The sequence below is a fragment of the Chelon labrosus genome, assembly GCF_963514085.1.
Source record: "Chelon labrosus genome assembly, chromosome: 4".
NCBI lineage: Eukaryota > Metazoa > Chordata > Actinopteri > Mugiliformes > Mugilidae > Chelon > Chelon labrosus.
In genome coordinates, this window is record NC_140340.1 from 4,827,672 (window position 1) to 4,852,493 (window position 24,822).

The window sequence follows — 24,822 nt, forward strand, 5'->3', positions numbered from 1 at the left end:
GTAATTGGCTCCAACTTGTATTCTGTGACAGTCCTGCGCTGATTCTACAGGAGTCTGCGGCTGCAGCATTTTCTGCAGCACAATACAAAGGGAGCGAATCTATTCTATAGGGTATATTATGCTAAAAAAGACACACTTTGCTAAAAGAAGACACCACAACAATAACAAAACAGTGCTGTCAGGGTTTTCTCCGAAAGGTTATTTTGCCTCAAAGGCGCCAAATTGGCATAACAGTTAAGATAGCAGAGCAGCAATCAGCTTTGCTCAACCTCTACCTCTTTGCATCAAAGCTGCTCTCTTCTCCAAACGAAGCTGTTTTCACGAGCCGAACCCGAAATCATTCAGAGGAAAATTAAAAAATCAAAACGGAAGGAAATTTAGAGAACTTCTCCTCGGAGAAATAATCAGCCGCACAAATCAAATCTGGATCGCCCATTTTTCCGATGCGGCATTAAACGCTCCTTTCATGCTTGCTCGTCTGTGCAGAACCTTTTGTTGCTCTGATGGTTATTCACCATTGATAACAAATAACAGGGTGTGAACTTTTATTTATTCTTATTCTTTTTTCCCGCCCGCCTCGGTCGAAGTAAGTTACGGCTCGAAAACCGTTACTCTGAAATGACTAATTTTCCTCCCACCTGTGTTCCTTTTTAATAAAGTGCGTCTGTGTGCAGCGACTGGAGAGTCTGTTGCCGTTTTAAGTGAATTATACCCTTCGCTGATCAGCCCCAACGCCAATGATAATCATGTGGACGGGTGCAGAATGCGCAAGTGTGAAGGCGAGCTCGCAGGCATTTGTTTTAATTGTCGTGCCGTAATGATTAAGCAGGATTTTTATGCGCTTTGACTGGGGTCTGGCAAGATGGATGGCCCGCAACGCTATCTATTCTCAGGGAGTCAAGTCCTTGGCACTACAGTGGCTCACTGCTGCTTAGATTAACACTAAGCTGGAGGGCATGATGTCTGGGCCTTCTCCACCTCGCATCATGTCGAAAAACAATCAAATGTCCAAGTCATGTTCGTCTCCCTCTTGTTCTCTGGATCACTTCCAGCGCCTCAGTCTTCAGTATTGTTTAATTTGTTCATTTACATGTTAATCATTTGTGTATTCGTTTATTTGGTTCAGGTGGAAACTGAACAGCACGGAAATCAGTCCCAAATCCGGATCGCACTACAGTCTTTCCGGAGGCAACCTCAGAATCAGCCATCTGAACAAAGACCAAGATGCTGGAACGTATCAGTGCCTCGCCTCCAACTCCTTCGGGACCATCGTCAGCCGAGAGGCCAGTCTAACCTTTGCATGTGAGTTTATTTTTTCTCTCTTTCTGTGGGCAAACTTTTGTGGCTTTTGAGCTTCTGCTGAAATAAAGAAAGACAGCGGGGGAAAAACAACAAAAAAAGACAGTCACAAACAACATTGTGCCAGATGACACGATCAACATGGGGAAAGAAAAAAAAAAAGATCTCTGGGGAGCTATTAGCTCCCTGTGTGTGGTGACTGGAGTTTACACTAGTCACTGCTGCAGATCAAACATCGGCCTAGAAAGAAAGACGGGGAACCTAAAGGAAGGTATGCTAATTAAAAGAACTGCCACTGGTGATGCTGTCTGCAGCTCATGCTGTATCTGAAACGGTCCGTGCTCATCCCTGTGTCTTGCAAAAACACAGTATCTCTGCTTACGTTCAACGACTCGAAACACACATGCTCTTCAGAGTTGTGTGGACACGGTGTTGTCTCTTGACTTGTCTCTGTCTCTTGCCAAGAAGTAAATTATTTCTTGTCCGTGGGCGGCACTGGCTCAGCAGGTCTAGCAGCTCCGTCTCTAGTACACGGTCCACATGCCAGAGTGTCCTCAGAGGAGACACTCAGCCAGGAGTGAATGTGCGTCTCTGAATGAATGGGTAGAAAGCGCTTTCAGTACCAACAGGTAGAAAGGCACTGTATAAAACAAGACCATTTTGCATTTTTCCTTTTACTTGCGTCTTTAAGAGCGTCATCTTCACATGGTTCACTTGTGTTGTGGTATGCATAGTGAGCTTACGGTGCTTTGTGAGGTGTTATCAAACACCTCTGCATTGTACATAAGAACACTACAGAACGCTTTATGATCCAATATGTGCCTTGTTTTGTGCAACACTCACAACCACTTCCTAGGAACCTCCTCTCCAGAACAACAAAACACTCCACTGGAGTAGCAGTATTGTTGTTCATTGTATAACATTATGACCACCTTCCTTATATTGTGGTGACTCATCAGAGAATGGACATGGGCTGTCTGAGGGTGTCCTGTGGTGTCTGGTGTTAGTGGGGCGGGCTTTGAGGGGAGGAGCCTCTGTGGATCATCCCACAGATACTTGATCAGTTTGGGATCTAGTGAATTTGGAGGCCAGGTCAACACCTTGTGCTGTTCTTCATGCTTTACTGTGTTCAGGCTGCATCCTGCTGGGGATGGCTGCTGCCATCAAGGAGTGTCATTGCTATGGGGTGGGGGTGTCTGGTCTGGTCTAGGTGGGTGTTACATGTCTAAGTAACATCCACACCAATGAATGAACGCCAGGTTCAGAAGTTTCCCAGCAGAACATTGAACTGTCACAAGATGGTCGATGTCATTTATGTCAGTGGTCATAATGTTGTGGCTGATCGGTGTATAGTATTAATATTATTAATTAATTAATTAATAGTTGTTGGTTTTAGTTTAGTTAGGGTATTTAGTGATACTTCAGCTTTAACGCTTTAGTTTGATAAGTTTAACTTCACCACTTCAAAGACCAAAGAACACACACACACCAAACATCATAAAATGCAAACTCAGCATCCAGTTTTGCAGATCGATGCAATTTTAATGACTCGTTCATACAGATTTCTGACCGACCGCGATGATGGATTGTTTGATAGATCTTGATGGGTCTAACTGACAGCCTGTGGGCTTCATATTCCTTAAAGCAGGGGCGAGTCAATAAACGCCCGCCGTATGTTCCAGTTATTGGACGGGAGTAAATGATGACATTTACAACAAGTGAGTGATCGCTTGCTCGGATTAGATTCTGAGGTTTAGAGTTTGAGGACAAGGCCACCGGCGTGTCTCAGGCCATTTGTTTGGTGCCCAGTAGGGAGTCGATCCACAGTTTGATTCTGCGGCTGGATTTCCACTCTGATAGGATGACAGTTCCATCAATCGCTGGGCTCTGACCTTACAGCTTTCGGTTGTTGTCACGGAGTCGGGGCGTGCATGTATGACTGAGTGTCCTCTGTCTTCTTTATTACTCTTCGCATAGCTTAATTAACTCCACAGAATGATCGAATGGTGACGGCTCAAGGAAATAATTCAAAGGCCAACTGGTGTTATTGGAGAGTGCCGTGTAATTCTTTATAGAAATTCACAGGAACCAAAGAACTCGAGTCGGTTCCTCCTGCAGAGAGGCAGGCAGACGTATATTCAGACTCCCTGTCAAATACACACACACACACTATGCACACTTCAGCTATAAGTGGTGTTTCAGCACCAGTCTTCTTTCTCTCCGGTAAAGATCATGACCTTTTGCTGGTAATTAGTTTTACGCATAATTTGACTGTGATTCTGACACGAGGCAGAGTTTGGGCCGGCTCACAGGTCTAATAAGACCAGTGGTAATTGCGGCTGTCAGATCCAGAATGGGAGTAATCATTTGGAACTATGAAAATGCTCATCTGCTCCACCTGAAAGGTCAAAAGTCAAGAGATTTAAACGTTGTCAGATATTTAATTTTACACCGTCATGAGAGGATATGCAGCACTTCCTGGAATTGATTTAGTCACTGTTGAAACAGGATGGGTAGAGGTGAGTGAGCGTCTGAGAATGTATACACTGATCAGCCACAACATTATGACCAGGAGAGGTAAATAACGTTGACTTTTTTTGGACCTGGCATTCATTGGTGTGGATGTTACTTAGACATGTAGCACCCACCCAGACCAGACCAGGCACACTGACACTGATGGCAGCAAAACGCTTTAGGAACGACTCAAAAAACATGAAGAACAGCACAAGGTGTTGACCTGGCCTCCAGATTCACTAGATCCCACACTGATCAAGTATCTGTGGGATGATCCACAGAGGCCCCTCCCCGCAAAGGCCCCTCCACCACTGACAACATCCTGTTGCAAGACACCACAGGACACCCTCAGAAGGCCCATGTCCATTCTCTGATGAGTCACAACTGTTTTGTGTCTCACAAGGAAGACCTACAAAATATATTAGAAAGGCGGTCATAATGTTATGCCTGATCCATATATCCGTCCTATATAGGTGAGGCATGTGTGCAAAATGAAACTCGGGCTTCCCGGCAGCAGCCCAGGCGGGGAACCGGTCCTGACAATATGACAATGGGAAACGATTTACATGGCTCATGGCTCAGGTAGGGGGCCTCCTTAGCAGAAGTCTGGGCCCAGGAAGGTCAGGACCAGCTTCCTGCTGCTGCGGTAGTTTGAACACTTTTGGAAATAGATCTATAGCGAACTGTAATAGAGGCTGGGTAGTGTGTGCGATCTCCGTAATACATTGTCCCCCTGTCACCTTCGATGAATAGCCACCTGACCACACGGCAAATATTTTCTCTGAGCTGGCAGAGGCACGGGAGATTTGAACAGATTTGTAGTGTGACCCAGGATTCAATCTGATGCTGCAAACCCTGCGTCCTCTGCAGTTCCTCGTTTCTCTGCACTGAGCGGGGGATACCGACCGAGGACTCCACATCCAACACCTGTGTCTAGCGATGGGCGTACAGAACATGTACATGCATACAGCACACGTAGTATAGTACCAAATTATGTCGTTTACCAAAGTGGGGTGTAACAGCTGGCTTCTCCACATTGGCCAAAAGCTTTACTTTTCAGCTCTCAAGTAAAGCAACCCTAATTACATGCTGCCACGCGTGTACTTTCAAACCGTGCGACGCGCTGGGAACAGGAGGTCAGAAGTCTTAACTCCGCACAGACGAGCAGAGACGCAGAAAACTTGTTTTTAAAAGCCTTTTCTGTGTCGCAGCGCAGTGATGGAGGAGGAGGTGACGCTGCCAGCTATTCATCCCTCCACCCTCCAGTATGAATCAGTCTTAAAAATGGACCCCTTCAACCTGATGCTCTTGATTACACGACTGGCAGGTAGCATCAGGAATCAGATCAAGTCACTCTGCAGGCAAGGCACTGGTCGTGAGCTAAGGTTTTGCCGTTTAGCTTTAAGGGGTCACGCCACAGTTTGTCTGCAGGACTGTGGGAGATTTGTACCACATGTAAAAAATCAGCAAATATTAACTGACTTTGAAATAGCTGTGACATTTTGGCATTTTCTGTCATATCGAGTTGTCTCTCCGCCATGCTATTAAAAACTGTTGAAGCTATTGAATTAAAAGCCTTCTGCACTCAACGTGACTCACATTCAGACAGCTTCACTGTCCGCATGGTGAACAGTGACAGCGTTACGAAGGCTGCTGGTCTCTGGAGGTAAAGCTCTAATGGTCCCCACTGTGTGTCTCCATTACCGGGAACAAATTCCAGATGGAAGACGTTTGCAACTTGTTTAAGTTTAAATATTGGGCTTAACAGTCACTTAATGCTAATGTGGCACAATTATTTCACTCCATGTAATATCCACCAAATATGTAAAGACGTACTTGTAGTAAGTCCTTAATTTTCTATTAAAAAACAAACCTAAAGCCTAATGAATGCATATTGAATTTATTTCACTACTAGTTTACTTTGTCTTTTGGGCCTTTGTGCCTTTTAGTGGATTGTTCAGTAAGAAGAGACAGGAGGCCAGTGGTGGGACAGTGGGGACAGTGTGCAGACAAGGACACAGGCGGTGAGGCCTGAAGGCTCAGTCTGTGGAGAACCCGCTCAACCACGTGAGCTATAGGGGCACCCCAAAAAACTTTTATGACTTATCTGGTTGTTCTAGGTCACACCTTGTGGTTTTCTTGAGATGGTGGACGACGGTTCAGTGACGTGAGCAAACCGTATTTTAAATTTGCAATGTGCATAACCAGTGGCATTCAATGATATAGATAGATAGATAGATAGATAGATAGATGAATGTATAAACAGTGTACCCTCCTGACTACCAGTGGTTCAAATTTGTCCTCTGTGGAGAACGTTTGTAAACCTGAATATCTCCCACCCACTGCTTACTGCTATCTACAGAGGACATGTAGGGCTTTTCAATGATACCAAATGTGAAGGGGTGGGGCTTTGGTACCTTTCTCTTTCTCATTAAGGAAAATATTGTCCATCAGTTATATGATGTCTTAAAAATATAAAGTTTTTTTATTCCAAAAAAATGTTTTCAGTATTCTAATTACCTTACAAAGATTGGGGAATTTAAAAATATATTTTTTCCTGGTAGTCAGGAGGATATATAAATATATATAAACAATATACAAAGTGTATATAAACCATTTACAAAGTATATATATAAAAAATAACAATATACAAATTATATATAAAATTATAAAAACTGTATATAGATATAAAATATATGATATCCAAATATAGATAAGTATATAAATGCGATAATATGGATATGATATGAGATATGTGGTGATATAGATATATAGATACTGTGTACAGTATACAGTGAGATATATAAGATATGGAGTTATAAGCTATATATAAGATATTAAATATAAATGCTTCATGTCAAACCAACTGCCCTTGCTTTCATCGGCACTCCACAATAACAAGTGCTCCCTCGATTCGTATAATACACGTCCTTTTTTTAGCAGCAACCTCCTGTTGCTTTGTGCTGCACACGTCAGAAGACCACACCAAACTAATATATAAACACAAAGAGAATTTTATTTGCCAGCAAATTACAGTAAAACAGACAACTGTGCTCAGAGTTGCAGAGTTGCAAATACTGACCAGCTGATCTCTGAGGTCATTAGTTGATGGAACGCCTTAAATTGAAATAAAATATCTTCAGTTTTTATTTTATTTTTTATTTTTTTCGTGCACGCAGAGGTCAACCAGTTTGAAATGTTCTGACCACTGAGCACGTAGCATTTTAAAGTTGTGGACTATTTTTCAAGCACAAACCAGCTGATTTGACCAATTTACCTGTGACTGAGTTGTTGTGTCTGTGTGTGTGTGTGTGTGTGTGTGGGTGTGTGTGTGTGTGTGTGTGTTCCTGTGCAGAAACTTAATAATGTCAAACCGCAATAAGCTCCTCGCGAAAATCACATAAATTACCGCCGTGATTAATTGTTTTGACTCAGCTTGAAGGTCGCATGATATTTAATTTGGGAATGGTTCTTAAAATTGATTATGAAATCCTGACGGTGAGTCAGCAGCAGCGGGAGCTCCTGTTTTCAGGAGAGCGTCACCGCTCTGCCTTCTGATTCAGTCATTTGGCTCCGGGTGTGAGGGATTTCTGCCTTCTCTCTAATTAAATAGGTATCTGTGGCGTCTTATTTTTGTTCCAGACGAGTAATCTTTCTTAAATGCATTATTGGTGTTGTTGAAACCGTCCCTTCAGACCTTAAAATATAAGTTTCCACCATAATTATCATACAACACTCAATTTGTATTGTCTTTTTTGATGCCGTTTTATAGAACTTCGTGTTTGTGCAAACAAATTCTGTATTCTGTAGAATGAGACGCTGTGCACCGAAACTCTTCTTCACTCTCCTGCAAACCAAACCTCAACATTTGTCCGTCTTCACGCTCCGCCGCGCCTTCAAGGTTATTCCTTTGCCGTTGGCGGGACTCCAAAAACTTCCACGTCACAAACTTTTGATGGATGACGGTGCTCCTTGTCGAGGGTTGTGGCTGTCTACCTCCCGAGGCAAGGATAACTGATGGGCAGTGGATGATCCCACTCAATACTCCCTGCCCTTGATTAGTATGTCTATTGATTCTGTATCAGTGATTATGTAAAAGACGTACGCCCATAATTCACACCGATGAACAGGTTGCTGTAGCTCGATATTGGATGTAACAGCGTGGGCCTCTTGCATGGGCTGCGCTTTGAATGTTCGTTCGGCGCCGAAGTTTTCCACGGCCGGGGGTGTCATAAAGGTCTCGAGAAAAGAAAAATGTGTTGAAAACCGAGCTCGCCTTGAAACATATCCTGTCTTGCGTGGGCGTGTGTATTCGGTTACTTATACAGTGTCTCATCAGCGTCAGGCGAGCTCTTATTTTTTTGCTAAGCATTGGGGGTGAAAATTCCCGATGTCACCGGAGCAGGCTTTAAATCCTTCAGGGGGGGAAACATGAACACCTCATTTAAATGCAAATACATCCTTTGGACTCCTCTCAGCTGTTGTGATAATGTGGAGCATATTGACTTGGTTAATGGGGCGTAAATAGCTAATGGGTATACTCTGGCTTTTACTTTTTAATCTGCACTGCATTATCAAGATATCACTCCTGAGAACCAGCTGCAAACAAACTCAGGAGTAACCGCTCACCTCTTCGACCGCCCAGCATGGTGGGAAGTGTGTTTGATGGCGAAGGGAAAGAAATACAAAGTATTAGCGGACTGCAGGATGATCACTGTCTTTTAGGCATTTGTTTGCTAGTTTACATCACTTTAAAGCACGCCAGTTTACGCATCCAGATCAGTTTGCCAGTTATAAGCAGTCCTTAACAGACTGAGAATGTAATGTCAGAATTTGGCCAAAAAAAAAAAAAGAGTGAAAGACAAAACTGTCAACTGCTGGTATTACTGGTAAATCGTTTACTCACCCATATAACTTTGGGGTTATTTGGAGTCCTTCGGAAGATATTTAGATCCAGCGGAGCGCCGCATATATCCATACAGTGGGAGTGACTGGGGCACCGAAACGCAGCCTCTAAATAACGCATTATCTGCCGCCAAACTCGTTCATTTCACCAATATTTTGTTATGATACGCTAGTGCTATTCCCCGTTGATTCCAGAGTTACCTGTTATCATTATCTGGGGTTTGTAGATTGACCTACTAACCTCTGACCTGGATGATGTCATCTCTGAGCGCCACGCGCACCCACGACGGTCGGCGTGTTTGCCTGTAATTTGCTACTGCTAGTTTTTTGCAACATGACTGAATATTTTTCCAATTCTGAGGTTGTGGACGAACCATAGCAGTAGCAAATTACAGGTAAACAAGCCGACCGTTGCGGGTGTGCGTGGCGCTCAGAGATGACATCATCCAGGTCACAAGACATCATTCGGGGTCTGTAGGTCAATCTACAGACCGCAGATGATGAACAGGTAACTCTGGACTCAACGGGGAATAGCACTAGTGTATCATAACAAAATATTGGTGAAATGAACGAGTTTTGCGGCAGATAATGTGTTATTTAGAGACTGCGTTTCGGTGCCCCAGTTACGCCCACTATATGGATATACGCGGATCTAAATATCTCCCTAAGGACTACAAATGACACCAAAGTTATATGGGTGAGTAAACAATCATATTCTATGCCAGAAATAAGGTCCAGGTTGTAAAAAACATTAATTCCCCTTTAAGTGAAATGAAAGTAAAAGGAGCTATAGACAGATCAGCCACAACATTAAAACCACTGACAGGAGACTATCTTGTATATCAGTACCTGGAATTATTTCATTCATAATAAGTGTGGACGTATGCTGTATGCAGGACCACATCCAAACTAACCTTCCATCCAGTGTTCTCGGTCGTCAGTGCCGACACCACAGTGTATTGTGATTCTAGTGGAGAGCAAAAAAAAACAAAAACAAAACCGCTGCCAGACTTTGGTTCCGTTTTCTACTGTGTGCCTCCAGGGTGCTTGCACCTCAGCTCAGTCAGGAGCTCAGAGTTGAGAAAAGCGTCTTGGACAGCCCAAACACGGTTCTGGTGCACACTCAGCGTAGACACCGCGGCTCCCGCTGCATTTAAAGGCCAATTGTCAAAACACACTTGTGCGAGTCTACAGCCAAGGAAGTGTAACAAAGGGTCGGTGCCGCTGCTGTCTCCGCTCGGTTTGCACAGCCAGCCGCCGTCGATGGAGTGCCGAGACCCCTGGAGCTTGTGTTCCCCCTGTTCACCTGCACTGTTCTGCAGAGGGTTTCATCAAGGACTGTTTGTGCGGAGGGAGCACAGGTGTGTGACTGTGAAGGACTCCAAACTTTAATAGGAGAACTCACAGATAGAGAGAGAGAGAGGGCTCTGTAGAAGTAATTTTTGGTCTTTTGGTTTTTATGTCATGCACACTTTCCTTGTTAAATCCAGTTCTCTTAACTAAACTAATAACCATGGTTAAATGTTATTTCACCGAAATGACAGTTTTTAGACAGAAAAACAAAAAAACACAGTATTTTTCTGTGATTCTGACACTGAGCCTGACAGTAAGATAGACTTCACTTGGCTTCGGATGTGACGGATGTTTTTGCTTGATATGCATCGTCTGTTTTTCCCTCTCTTACCTGTCAGAAATCAGTCCACTGTCCTTGATATGTCATGTTTCTGTCTGCATCCAAAATCACTGGGAGCCACGGAAGCCTGAAAGCTCTCTCATTGGCTTATTCTTCCCTCAGGAAGCAGATTTATTCAGCTTCATTCTTTTGCCCCAGCCGCCGCCCCTATTCGAGGCCTCTTTACCCCGGTGTGGGGTCGGCCCCGCAGTTTGAGAACCATTAGACCCACTAAACCCAAGATGGGCTTAAAGGGAATTACCGTTTTTTACAACCTGGACCTTATGTCTGGCATAAAATATGATCGTTTACTCATCCATATAACTTTGGTGTCATTTGGAGTTGTTTGGAAGATATTTAGCTACAGTGGAGCAGAGCGTATATCCATATAGTGGGAGTGACTGGGGCACCGAAACGCAGCCTCTAAATAACGCATTATCTGCCGCGAAACTTGTTCATTTCAACAACCTCAGAATCGGAAAAATATTTAGCCACGTTGCAAAAAAATGGCAGTAGCAAATTACAGGTAAACAAGTCAACCGTCACGGGTGCGCGCGACGCTCAGAGATGACATCATCCAGGTCAGAAGTTAGTAGGTCAATCTACAGACCCCGGACGATGACAACAGGTAATTCCAGACTCAACGGGGAATTGCACTAGCGTATCATAACAAAATACTGGTGAAATGAACGAGTTTCGCGGTAGATAATGCGTTATTTAGAGGCTGCGTTTCAGTGCCCCAGTCACTCCCATATATGGATATACGCAGATCTAAATATCGTCCGAACGACTACAAATGACACCAAAGTTATATGGGTGAGTAAACGATTGTATTTTATGCCAGAAACAAGATCCAGGTTGTGTGATTCTCCTTTCAGGAATATTACAAGCTTCAGTTACTAAAGAGCGGCAGGAGAAAGCAAAGGTTTTTTTGAGATGGCTTTATGGAACTGAAACTTTAATTCCACCACATTTCAGAGGGAATGCCTGTATAGTTTTTGCTATGCTGCAAAAACACTACCCACTATGCTGTATGTTTGATTGCAATTTTTTACCATACCAGAATTAACAGTATTTGAAATTAAACGCTTTCACAGACGAACCAAAAACAACCTAAATCTACACAGATGCACAAAGGTTTACACTTCTTCCGTATCAGCCGTCAGTGCTGCAAAGCGCTGCTGCAGAAATCTGCTGTCATAATGCACTTGCTCTGCACCACGTCATTCAAGTTGCAGGGAGGTCGGTTTCTCCTGTCCAACGTATTAAAGTTGGGGGAAAATAAATGCGCGACATAAATTTGTGAAAACCGCCTCATTTCCGAGATTAGCCACATAAACCATTATTGCTTTGCTTTAGTGCGCTGACGGCTGTTTATTACCTTAACCTTAAAGGGCTCTAAATAATTTAACACCCTACGCCTGACTGAAGATTTCACCCTCGCATGTAAATCCGCTTATTTGATTTATGAACTTGTTTGTCCTCAACTCCTTACTGGTAGAAAACAACACGTCGTCCCCACGCCCGGAATAATTGAGCAAAAGCGCGTGCGGTCTGCGGACGGGATGACAAACTCGCTTGTCTACAGTCATTTTTTACAAAGCAAATCACTGTCACTCCGAATGATTTTCCCCGGGCCGTGAAAAGCTGTCGCCCAGCACTGGCAGGGTGGTGACCAAGGCGTTAAAAAGGAAAGACAAGAGCAAATATGTTTGGAGATCCGAATTTAAGATGCTTTCCTGGAGGTTTGTGATGTGTGCAGGATTCAATCTGGCCTCGGTGTTTAAATTAGGCGATTTATTTTTACGGCTTCTTTTTTTTTTTGTAAGAGACCGTTGCCTGGTTATTTCTTAACTGTCACTCAAAGGTGATTAATGTTGTAGCAAGGCTAATGGACTTCCCTGTTGTCAGCGGGCTTTATCTCTGGCTGGTGTTGCTCATCAGAGATGGCTGATGAAAGCTTGTCGCCGAAATATCTGCTCCGCTCTCGCTTAGTTAAATGAACTGCGTCGGCTGCACGTTCACTCGTGGTGCTGCGGCAAAGAGCGACAAATAGGAGGACAGACTTTTATTTCTTTTTAATCAAACCGCTTGATTTGTGATAAATTACTGTTTATTATTACCGTCCACTCAAAAAAAAAAAAAAAAATGGCGACAGAAGCTTTTTGTTCATTTTTTATTTTTTTTTGGAGTAGCCCCGCCGCTGACTTTCATCTAAAGACACGATAGAAGGTTAGATAAAAGCAACCAAGCTTTCCCCAAAAAGACGAGCCTATATAGAACAAAGTCAACAAAAGCAAGAGACATCTAAGGTACTGAATTTGCTGCCCCACCTCCCCAAAAAAGTCTTTTTTGGGGGATTATTTTTGGCTGAGATCAAAGCCGTCGCGATTTATGAAGTGGTGGTGTCTACTACACTGAAGCCGCTGATTGTCCCCCGTCCACAGCGACAGACGTGGCCTCGCTTGTGCTGAAAGCCTGTGCCAAAATCCAGCCCCCCCCCCAGCCCGCCCTCCCGACCGCCTGCACCCCACCACCACTACTAACCATCCACTCTCTGCAGCCAAAAAAAAAAGAGTAAAAGAAGCATTGTTGTGAGAGAGGCTTGAGGAGAGCAACAAAAAAAAGCATACTTTACAAAATGCAGGGCTGTGGTGATGGGGCGGGGATGGGGGGGTTCAAAAGAAATCATGAAAGCGAAGAGTTTGCTTGTCTCTGTGTAAGGGACATCTAATAATATATAGATAAATAACATATTATTAAATTTTCCAACTCGACAAATCTTCATGAGAAAAATAAAAATCGAGTTTACACGCGCGCCTCGGTGCGATCTTCGAAAAGGGAAAGAGACTAACAATGATTAATAGCCTCAGAATAAGTAAACGTGACGTCCCATCTAGAACCATTAGCATCAATTACTGCAAACCTGGGCTGGCATTACAAACAATGATCCAGATTAGGCTGATGATCACATCCCAGACATATGAGCTCTCCAAATGCCAGCCCAACTTATCATACTTCAACAAGCCCGTCCAGCCGTGACTATTAGATTCATCACAACCTGTTACTCCTTAAGGATGCTCTCTGTCTTCCAGAGGATGGGGTGTAATGTGTGTGTGTGTGTGTGTCACAGCGCTGCTTGTCCTCTTCAGGGAGGTGTTGATTTATGGTAATTTCAGGAGGTAATGTTTATAATGTCACAAATTCATTCGTTTTTCATATTTGGTGGATGGGGTACACAAAAATGAAGCGTGCACAGCTTTACATTTCAACAGCAGCGGAAAACTACGTCCTCCGATATGAGTTTGAATCAACACCTCAGTAAATTTGAACAATAACATAATGTTATAAATACTGTCTGTTGCAACTGTTGATTTGCATTTTGGGCAGTGTAGGACCCATATAATTGTCCCTCAACTGTCCTGTCCATCGTGACTTCAAAAGTGTTGTTAAGTGGGAATTCTTTAAGATCCAGATCCACTTTTTGAGGATTTGTTTATTATGAAGCTGCACACACATGCATGCATTCATTCATTCATTCATCTTCTGCAACCGCTTGTCCTCTGGAGGGTTGCGAGTGGGGCCTGGAGCCTATCCCAGCTGTCAATGGGGTACACCCTGGACAGGTCTCCCAGTCTATCACAGGGCTAACACAGAGAGACAGACGACCATTCACACTCACACCTACGGCCAATTTAGAATCACCAATGAACCTAACCAGCATGTCTTTGGAAAAACAAGGATATCCTGTTTATTTGCAGCACCGCTTTGATAAAGGTGGAGATCTTGCAACACGTAGAATAAAACTTTAATTTGTAGTGATCTGCTGGGAACCGATGAAGCTCCTGCAAACATCTGCCAGGACAGAAAAGCAACAGTGACGCAGTCGTACATCTCATCTAATTGCTGTGGACTATTAGACAACAGTTTAATTAGTTTACAACAAATTGGCTCTGACTGGTTGTAGGATTATCCACTTTAGTGCAGGGCTATATATATTTTTATTTTTTTTAACTCTGTATCAGTTGAAACACATCCCATAATGACATCCAACTGGTGTGCAACTATACAGGGCAGGCTATGTACATGCAGTATTTAAAAAAAGGCTGATTAAAATGAATGCAGCAGAAAGCATCCTGGTTCTACTCAAAAAAAAAAAAAAAAAAGAAAGAGAAACAACACATCATACATTTCCCATAGTGCAGCTTGGCACCATCTGTTCTGTTGCATTTACCCTGTTAGTTTGACTTGTGAATATTCACACACTGTTCCTAGATGGTGCGCCCTCCTGCTTGTCTTGCACTGACATCAGTTAGATACGCCTAAATAAAGTTCTTTTTTTTTTTACTGTTGACTTCAAAGTGAAATCACATTAAAACAAACAATATGCACCGATCAGGCATAACATTATGACCACCTTCTCATCAGAGAATGGACATGGGCCTTCTGAGGGTGTCCTGTGGTGTCTGGTGACAAAATGTTGTTTGGGGGGGGGGGGCTCTGTGGATCATCCCACAGATTCTTGATCAGTTTGGGATCTAGTGAATTTGGAGGCCAGGTCAACACCTTGTGATGTTCTTTTTTTTTTTATTGATTCCTAAAGTATGCATCCTGCTGGGGATGGCTGCTGCCATCAAGGAGTATCATTGCTATGGGGTGGGGGTGCCTGGTCTGGTCTAGGTGGGTGCTACATGTCTACTTAACATCCACACCAATGAATGCCAGGTCCAGAAGTTTCCCAGCAGAACACTGAATTGTCACAAGATGGTCAATGTTATTCACTTCTCCTGTGGTTTTAATGTTGCGGCTGATCGGTGTATGTGTTTTCTTCTACTGAGTCCATATAGCTTCAACAAGCATTTTTGCATATTTATGACATCCCCAGGGTAGATATGTTCAGTTGACCCCAATGGGCCAAATCTGGTGTTAATCCATAAAAACGTACGAGGACTTGCTCTCTCCTTATATCCTAATAGGGCTTAAGAGTCTCAATTAGCTGTTAGTTAAACTGCACTCATGGGTTAAGAATAGATTTATGTTATGAAAGGCTGCTTCTTAATTGACTGCAGCCAGTATGACATATATTAACTGACCTTATAGTCCCTTTCATAAATCAGTGAGCCCAATAATTTTACATTTAGATCACTCGGAGCTGAACTAATCACTAATCTCAATTTAAAGTTGACTGGTTGCAGTTTTGCGACAGGCAGGTCTGCACGAGGGGGCACTGGTGTGAACACTGCCACCCGCACTCACTGGACAATATGCTGCGTATATTAAACGGCAAGGTTAATTAAGGTTAATTAATCCAATTTGGAGAATATGTATGGATAAATTTGAAACACAGTGCCACCCGCTCTCATGTAGTCATTCACTGTCTGGCTTTAATATAGTTTCGTTTTATACTTATGAAAGAGCTTTGGCGTCAAAGCAGCCATGTTGAATGCATGAACTAATCTCCAAATAAGTATAAGAAATAGGGCCGGGACTTTAACGCGTTAATTAAGATTAATTAATTACACAAAAATAACGCGTTAAACATTTTTTACGCATTTTAATCACACTTATTTTTGCACCGCGGAACATTTCTCACTGGATGAGTATCGGCGGACCGATTATACTGGAGCACCAACTAGCGTTCATTACTTCAGACAACAACAAACCACAGTGAACATGAACGAAGAAGCTGATGAGACCGCTTTGGTTGGCCCCGTGGATGGGAAATATCCATATGAAAAAAATTACTTCTCACTGTTCTCAGGTCAAATATTTATATGCGATTAAAATGTGATTAATTTCGATTAATTAATTACAAAGCCTCTAATTAATTCGATTATTTTTTTTAATCGAGTCCCGGCCCTAATAAGAAAATAAACATTTAAACAGTGGCTTGTAATCAAAGGTCAAAGGTGCAGTACATAGTGACATGAGAGGCCGTTCCTCCAGGAGCATGGAGCTACATGAAGACACAAGTACAGCACAAGGGACTGAGCATAAAGTGCGCGTGTGCAAGCTTATGCAGATGATTCAAAAGCAGTGCAAACGGTGCAGGAAGACGGTGCAAAGACAAACAATACAATACAGATTAGGAGACAGTGCACCTATAAAAAAGACACTACACAGAACAATGTAGAATAGGATGTCTTTATTGTTATTGAACAACGAAATTAAGGTGGCCTAAGCTCCTCCTCAGTAGAAGTATTGGAATAAAAATAAATAAAAAGGTAAAGAAAACTAAAAAATATGTGCAAAATATAAAACACACACAATAATAAGTCAATGTTATTGCGCGTCACATGAAATGATTGCACTTGTTTGTGTTGCACATTGTTGTGATTATTGCACACGTTTGCGCATGAGAATTACTGTGTGAATTATTGTACGTTCACATTATTATTTCTATTTATTGTTTGAGTTGTTCAGTGTGATTATGGCTCTTGCACAGAAGCCGTTCCTCAGTCTGTTGGTACTGGCCTTCAGTGTTCTGAGCCGTCTGCCAGACGGTAGCGGTTCAGAAAGTGAGCGTCCAGGGTGGGTTGTGTCCTTGAGTATCGCCCGGGCCTTCCTCAGGCAGCAGGAGTTGTACAGTTCCCGTAAAGAGGGGACGGGGCAGTCGATGATCCTCCGGGGCTGTGGTGACGACGCTCTGGAGCGCCTTGCAGTGCAGCTGGAGAACCACACGCAGATACAGTGTATGCGATGTAAGCAAGAAGGAGATAGTAAATATCCGTGCGTCATTATGTCAACAGCAGCAACATCAAAAACACAGAAGTTCACGGTGCCGACGTGACACCTCTATGCGATACGTGAATTACATTTACCGAGCTCCATGCGCCATTAGAGAAGTCACTTGGGAATGCTTATGACCTGCTATTGTTTCCATCAACTGTCAAAGGAGAATTAGTTTAGTTTAACAGTACTTCTGGTGTCTAAACCTTGCCAGGAATAGCTTTGTAATGCTCACTGGAGGCGGGCCTGATGAATGAAAGGTAACCTGATTACCCCCGGAGCTATTAAAATCCCCCATGCATGACCTGCCACGGTAACCCTCTTCTCTTAGCACCGAGCCTCCGGATTGCTGTTTGCCTCATATTAGTGTGTGTGTATGTGTGTGTGTGTGTGTGTGTGTGTGTGTGTGACTGCTGATTTCAACACTTTTTTTTTTCATGATGTATTTATTTCATGCTAGACCATTATTTGCAACATACAATTACCAGCATGGTGTACAGGGTACAGTAATAGGTCTTATTTCATTTTCTACTTCTCAGAAGTGTGTCTCTTCAAGTATGTAATTACCTAGCAGGTTCATGCTGCATGTTGTCTGTTACATGCAACTAAATGATTGCAGGAAAACAAATTAAAGCACAAGAATAATATAAAAACAAGGGAGGATGCGCCGCGTAGATCTGACAGCCGTGTATAGCACAAAGCGTTTGGTATCTGAAGTGCGAGTCCATCCACCTGTTTTATGTGCATTTTTTGTTCTTGTAAAGACTCGTGTAGAGACGCTGGAATTCGAGATGAAAAATCAAAAACTACAAATATGCCAAAGTAGTTTTCCTCTTTTCACATTCAGCTGTGAACTGGAAAATATTTTTCATTTTGCACTTATTTATGTATCCAACGCACAAACACACACACACACACACACAAAAAATAAAAGCAGTTTTGTACTTTATTTTGTAATTATTTGCTTGAGTCAAAAATGAGATATCAAAAATCAGGCTGTGGATTTGAGCAGACATAAATCTCAAAAATGCCAAGAACTGTTTTTTTTTTTCATTCATTCATCTTCTGTAAACACTTGTCCTGTGAAGGGTCGCGGGGGTCATTGGGACGAGAGGTGGGGTACACCCTGGACAGGTCTCCAGTCTATCTCAGTCTATTCACACTCACACCTACGGCCAATTTAGAATCACCAATAAACCTAACCAGCATGTCTTTGGACGGTGGGAGGAAGCTGGAGTACCAGGAGAGAACCCACGCAGACACAGGGAGAACATGCAAACTCCACACAGAAAGGACCCAGTCGGCCCATGATGGATTAGAACCCAGAACCTTCTTGCTGTGAGGCATCAGTGCTAACCACCACACCACTGTGCTGCCTCAGTTCTTTTTCATAGCAAAAAATCCTTGTATTAACCACTTATTTCTGTCTTCAAGTCCCTTTTGCTGAAAAATTTAAAATTTGAAGAAAATAACCGGAGCCACTCAATTCAACTAATTTTCATGTCACTACAAGTCTTGGATATCTACAGGATGTCTACAACGCAGACACACATAGGGGGTGACTTGGCCTGAGGCAAAGCCAGCGGCTGTTTACCGCCCAAACTCAGTTGCAGAAAGTTCAAATTTTGCACCGTTCCTTATAAAAGCAGAGCTGCGCAGGTTCATGTTCTTTATGATTTGCTTACACTCATATGAGGGAGGTGCAGCGATTGTAGCCTGACACACTATCAGGAGCTGGAGTTCACAAGTACTGTACTTGTCAGCATAGAGCCCCAGTTTCTTCCAGTTGAGCCAAGAAATGTAGGCGGGAAAGTTGCTGGGGCTCCGTGAGCGTGTGGTGTTTTTAATCTGTGTGAGCTCTATGGTACACGGGGCTGCCCCGTTGTGTTCCCCCCGCCCGCTGCAGCGCTGCTCTAGGCTCCACGCAAAGTCACCTTGAACAGGAGCGGGAGGGAAGGAAAAACAGCCATTTGTTCATGACAGCCCTTTCATGTATCTGGTGATCAAACATGTCAGCCGCTGACTCGCGGAGACGTTTTACTTACTGCTGTTTTGATGTTATTTTTCAGACTTGGAAAACTTCAAGACTCACAGAAGAAGCTCGGTATCGGTTCGTGAAGGTCAAGGAGTGGTACTGCTGTGCGGCCCTCCACCGCATTCTGGAGGTAAAAGAATACGTTCTCTTTGTAACGATGTCTGTTTCACGCTAGGGGGGTAAAAACAACTAAGGGGCTATTGGTGTTTGATTTAAAAAATTCCCATAAAAGCAAGAAAATATCACTCATTCATCCATTTTCTGTAACCGCTTGTCCTCTGGAGGGCCTATCCCAACTGTCATTTGGCAAGAGGCGTCATACACGCCAGTCCATCACAGGGCTGCAAGAAAATATCACTTTACCATATTGAATTGAGCTTTTTTTTCCTTAATCATTCTATTTCCCTTTACTTCCAGCCATTATGCTGAGCTTAACTAACTAGGAGAAGGTTGGCTGTAGCTAAGGGGTGATTCAAAAACATTTTTGCAGTTTGAAGCTCTTGGTGCTTGCATCGGTTGGTGCTCATTAAAATCCAGCTGTTTCACTGGCACCTTTGAGGCTGTATCGTTTCCCAGTAATCCTTGAATACATGTGAATAGTATTGGTAAGGTAATGGGAAGTGTGACGGCCACGCTGCTGTCAGGAACCTGAAGATGAATTTGCTTTGATTAGATCCTGAAGTGATTCATTTCCATGGCAGCTGATTTAAACTATTGTGCAGTCCTATTTTCCCGCATTGTTAGTTCTGGAGGTGAAGGCAAACAGAGCTTGAATAGTATAGGTATGGCAGAGCTGGAGAGAGCTGGATGAGAGGACCAATACCAGTCTTATATCTGCTCTAAACTAGAGCCGGGATTAGTTTGGGTTGGACTCGGTAAGCCAGTCACTGTGAAATGTTAAGACGTGTCCAGCCTCTGTCGTGTACTTTATGAAAGGATTTGATGACAGAATTTTTTTAAATAAGGACCCTGCAAGGTGTGTGAGCTTCCATCACTCACTTACTCATTCTTTAAAATGAACGCTGAGGATTAAATTGCATACTTACGTTATATACTTACACTATGTACTTACTTGCATGGATTGTGAATTTCAACAGCTTAGTGTTGTTCGCATAGACTGTATATAAATATGGACAATGCGCCCCCACTTCCTTGCATTGGCCAAGGAAATGTTGGATTATACACTGTGCTTATTTTTTAAAATCTTTTTTGCAACTGTCACGGGACCGCTTTATGGAGTGGTAGGCATAGTGACGGGTATTATGTCACATCCTGAGTCTACAGCATCCAATAACTAACTAAAACAAAACTTATCCAAACAATTGACACTTGAACATGCATCAGCATTATATTAACTACCTAAAATGACAGAAACCATCCTTGAAAAAAAATGATTTGAGGTATATTTTAGTGTTTTAGTTTGGCGGGGGGCGGAGCTTATGACCTATGCTGCAGCCAGCCACCAGGGGGAGCTCTACTTGCTTTAGCTTCACTTTTGAGGAGCAGTTCCTCTGTCCGTGTTTATACTGTTCACATTCAAGAAGGCACATTGGCCACCCATCAGAAACAATGAACATTTGACCAGCTGATGTACAGTGCTAATGCTAGCTGCTGCATGTTGCAGTACTGAACGATATTCCTTGGAAAGGATGGACTTGTAATAAACGTTGAGGTGCAGACCACTGATTCAAGGCACTATAAAACTGTTCTTCTGCCAGATTTTGAGGCTCAGTGACCTAACATAGGTTAGGCATTTTCTTTAAGTTTCACATTCTCTCTTTATTTGTTCATTATTTGTAGTCGTAGGGTGTAGATTAGTTTTGGGGTATTTTCATTAGGTAATGACATCACTTCCGGGTGACACCACATCCTGTTCAGTCACTTCCTGTTTCACCATTTTACCTGACTCTGAGGAGGTGTGCATGCTCTTGAAGCAACCTGCTACTGTCTACATTGAATCACCACAGACGTAATGCCGTGAGTTCGTTGGTTTGATTGTATATTATTTGTTTAACAGGAACATTTATAGTATATGGACACTATAATGTTTTTGTATTCTTTTTATTTGTAGTTTTCACCAACGCGTTAATGAGGAAGTGTCACGGCAAATGCTTGAATGTGCTACGGCTCTGTCTTCATTGGTTTAACCTATAGTGTCTAGTCAGAGTTTCCATGCACCCTGCACGAGAACACAAAAATAAAGCCAGTAAACACACTGATGGCTTCTATCTGACGAGAGCACAGGGGACATCCATGAAAAATAAATTCCGTCATTTCACAAGTTTAAGCATAGGTTGGAGCACCCACCAACGTAACCGGTCTTAATGCTGAGCTAAGCTTACTAGGAGAAGGTTAGCTGTAGCTTCAGATGTGAACAAAAATATTCTGCAGAAAATATTCTGTTAACTCACTGGACCTCTTCAAATGGACATTCTTCCTTCAGTTGCTAGGCACATGTACCATAAATTGGATGTGCTGTTTGGTATGGAGCTACATTTCTGAGTCTAATTGCAGCAGATGTGTCCTTTTGTAGCGTCTTCTCTTCTCTTGCTGGAGCTGCTAAATGCTAAACAGCTGCTCGGATTACATCCCCCCCCAGCTGACAGCCACCGAGCAGATATCATGGATTCATGCACCAGTCTGCTGTGGTAAAAATGCTGCTTGTCTGGAATTGATTGTAATTGTGCGGAGCGTGTATTCTTCTGGGGTTTCACCTGGTGGAAGCTTGGCAAGCTGCGTGGCAACCTGGAATTTTATATTTATTTCTAAATAGTTGGTCTGACGCGAGCGTATCTGTTTGTTCTCGATGCTGCGAACGGTTGCTTCGCTGGCTCTCTTCAAATCTGCCAATTTGTGCTGAAGCAATCCAATTAGTTTGGTTTTTAAGACCAACAGGGAAATAATTCCAACATGTCAGGCAACTTCAGGCACATGAAAAGCCCCCTCAAGACACTTGTCTCCTCACTAACAAACAGAGCCAATACAAGCTGTCAATTAGAAGTCCATTTTTGTGAGTTACATTTCTCAGCTGAAGCAGAAGCTGCTATCATCGTGTCATTCAGCTGGATGAACTAGTCGCTCGGTTGTTATTGCAGTCCTCGTAGCATTAAGCAGATCAACACGGAATATAATGATGTGTCTTCAGTTTGCACTCACTAATCTGGCCTCAGAGCAAATATGTACAAGCAGCTTTGCCTGCAATGTTTTAGACCTTTAATGAGGAATTCACCAAAATCACCCGGAAACCTTTACTTGTCAATACATACTGTAAATACCAGCTCACAGTTTGTTCAGGACATCCATCCAGTTGCTCATGCACAATAGAAAATGAAATAAAAGACACTAAATTGAGATTCAACAGGCTCTGGCTAGACCCTGGCTAGGCTGGTAGCACTAGACACACACAAGTACATGGTCAGCCAAGCTGCCTCTCAGAGGATCACAGTATTCAAACTGGGGACAATGAAAAGCAGTCAGTTAGTTGGAAAAGAGTGGTTTCTCACCGATCAGCCACAACATTATGACCAGGAGAAGTGAATAACATTGACCATCTTGTGACAATTCAGTGTTCTGCTGGGAAACTTTTGGACCTGGCATTCATTGGTGTGGATGTTACTTAGACATGTAGCACCCACCTAGACCAGACCAGGCACCCCCACCCCATAGCAATGACACTCCTTGATGGCAGGGACCATCCCCAGCAGGATGCAGCCTGACACAGACACACACACAAAAACACTTTAGGAACAACAAAAAAAAAACATGAAGAACAGCACAAGGTGTTGACCTGGCCTCCAAATTCACTAGATCCCAAACTGATCAAGTATCTGTGGGATGAGCCACAGAGGCCCCTCCCCTCAAAGCCCCCCCACTAACAACATTCTGTTGCCAGACACCACAGGACACCCTCAGAAGGCCCATGTCCATTCTCTGATGAGTCACCACAAGGGAGACCTGCACAATATTAGGAAGGTGGTCATAATGTTATGCCTGATTGGTGTATATAATACATACTAATATGCTGCCTCCGCTAGCGGCAGGGAAGACTGCTGCTAATCTGGAAATGTAGATTTGTTTATTTGCTGAAATCAGAGTGACCATTTTGGACAGATCATCCATTAGCGTGGCCATGTCATTAGTCTGCAAAATAAAATCAATTTAATTGAAACTGAATTGTCCTAGAAGGAACCGGATGTCAGTATGACAAGACCAGCACATTTGACTATAGTCTCGTGGCGTCTGATGTTTCCACATGTGGGTTAACAGCTGGGTTAAAGCGCACCTTGTGTATATTTCTGCAGTTCCAACAGCTTTGACAAAATGGACCTATGTGAGCCACACAAGTTTCACCTCCTCAAAGGTGGTATTCTTTGGGCTCTTTTCTTTTTTTCTTTTTCTTTTTTTTAGTGTCTCATCCCTAACCAACATGTTGTTCCTTTCAAACAAGTCTCGGCTGTGTTCCCATAACTTATTTGTCTCTTCTGTGTCGTTGTTTGAGCCATATTGTTGCGCTGGGTGAGTTTATTTAGACTTAATCTCACATAAGCCGCCCTGACTTAAATAAAACCGAGGCAGAGCTGCAAATGTGTATTAATCCACTGGAGAGAATATTTGCTGATGTTTGCTTGAAACTACAGGAAATTCTAGAGGCTTTCATGCACAAGATTTTCATGCTGTATCTATTAGAGAGCTGTAAGAGAGTTGAGGCTGAGAGTCAGACACTCTTAATGAAAGTATAACTAATTGATGCGCATTAGGTTTTTCTAGCAATTTACAATTTTGTTTATATATTTCCTTAACCTGTGATAAATTGCTGATCCTTACAAGAGGTCTGCATTCACTCTACTTGAAGTATTTTACAGTTACGTGATTTTTTTTTTTTTTTATCAGACAAAGCAATGTCGACTTTTTCAAATCTGCACCCGAACCACATTTCCTCTAAGACTAATGTAACTGCCTGTGCTGTATTTTGCTAGCTGACGCAAGTTTTCACATTGCACAGAAACAAATGGGGAGACGATGGATGCTGGTGAGAGCAGAACAAATGCATTCACGCTTCTAAAATGCTCAGCTGTTGGGTATAGGGGACTTGTAGTAAACGTTTAAAACTCACCAAACCGATAAATACGGCATGGCTCTTTAAAAGTAAACACCCATCCAGTTCATGTTTGACATTATTTTGATAAATTTCACTTCATGTTCGATTAAATACAATATATTGGACAGTAGCTGAAGAGATGCGTTGGAAAGCTTTTTCATGCTCTACCAGGGGCGCGAATTCAGGAAGCGGCTCCCGCCATCAATCTCGGCTGTGTTCTTATTTTATTGCAAATCTGTTTGGCCCGTCAGAAGATATCCAGTGATGTGCGCTTTCACACAAATTCAGCGAAACAAGATGACTAATGAGGAAAAGGCCAACTGCAGAGCCGTTCACCAGGAAGCGAAGGGAGAGAAAATTCCTGCAAGCAGCAGAATAAAAAGGAGAAGGAGAGGTGATCACAATAGGGAGCGGGTTTATATTCATGAAGTCTGGGCTCGATTTGACTTGGAGTGAAATCATTTCATTGCAATTTGCTGTTTATCCGAATTCATTAAGACATTTGAGTTGTTGTATTAGTCTGTGTAAGTGACACACTCACAGTATTGTGTATAAGATCTTTTATATATA

General features: G+C 42.9%; 1 protein-coding gene across 1 annotated transcript in view; it reads left to right on the top strand.

Moving 5' to 3' along the window:
* The window catches only part of cntn4 (contactin 4), a 135,983-nt gene that overhangs the window by 47,951 nt on the left and 63,210 nt on the right, over nucleotides 1–24,822 (top strand). The window contains exons 3-4 of the mRNA XM_084543425.1: nucleotides 1,127–1,302; nucleotides 19,189–19,284. Coding sequence (XP_084399551.1) covers nucleotides 1,127–1,302; nucleotides 19,189–19,284 — 272 coding nt within the window. The remainder of the gene's footprint in view (nucleotides 1–1,126; nucleotides 1,303–19,188; nucleotides 19,285–24,822) is intronic.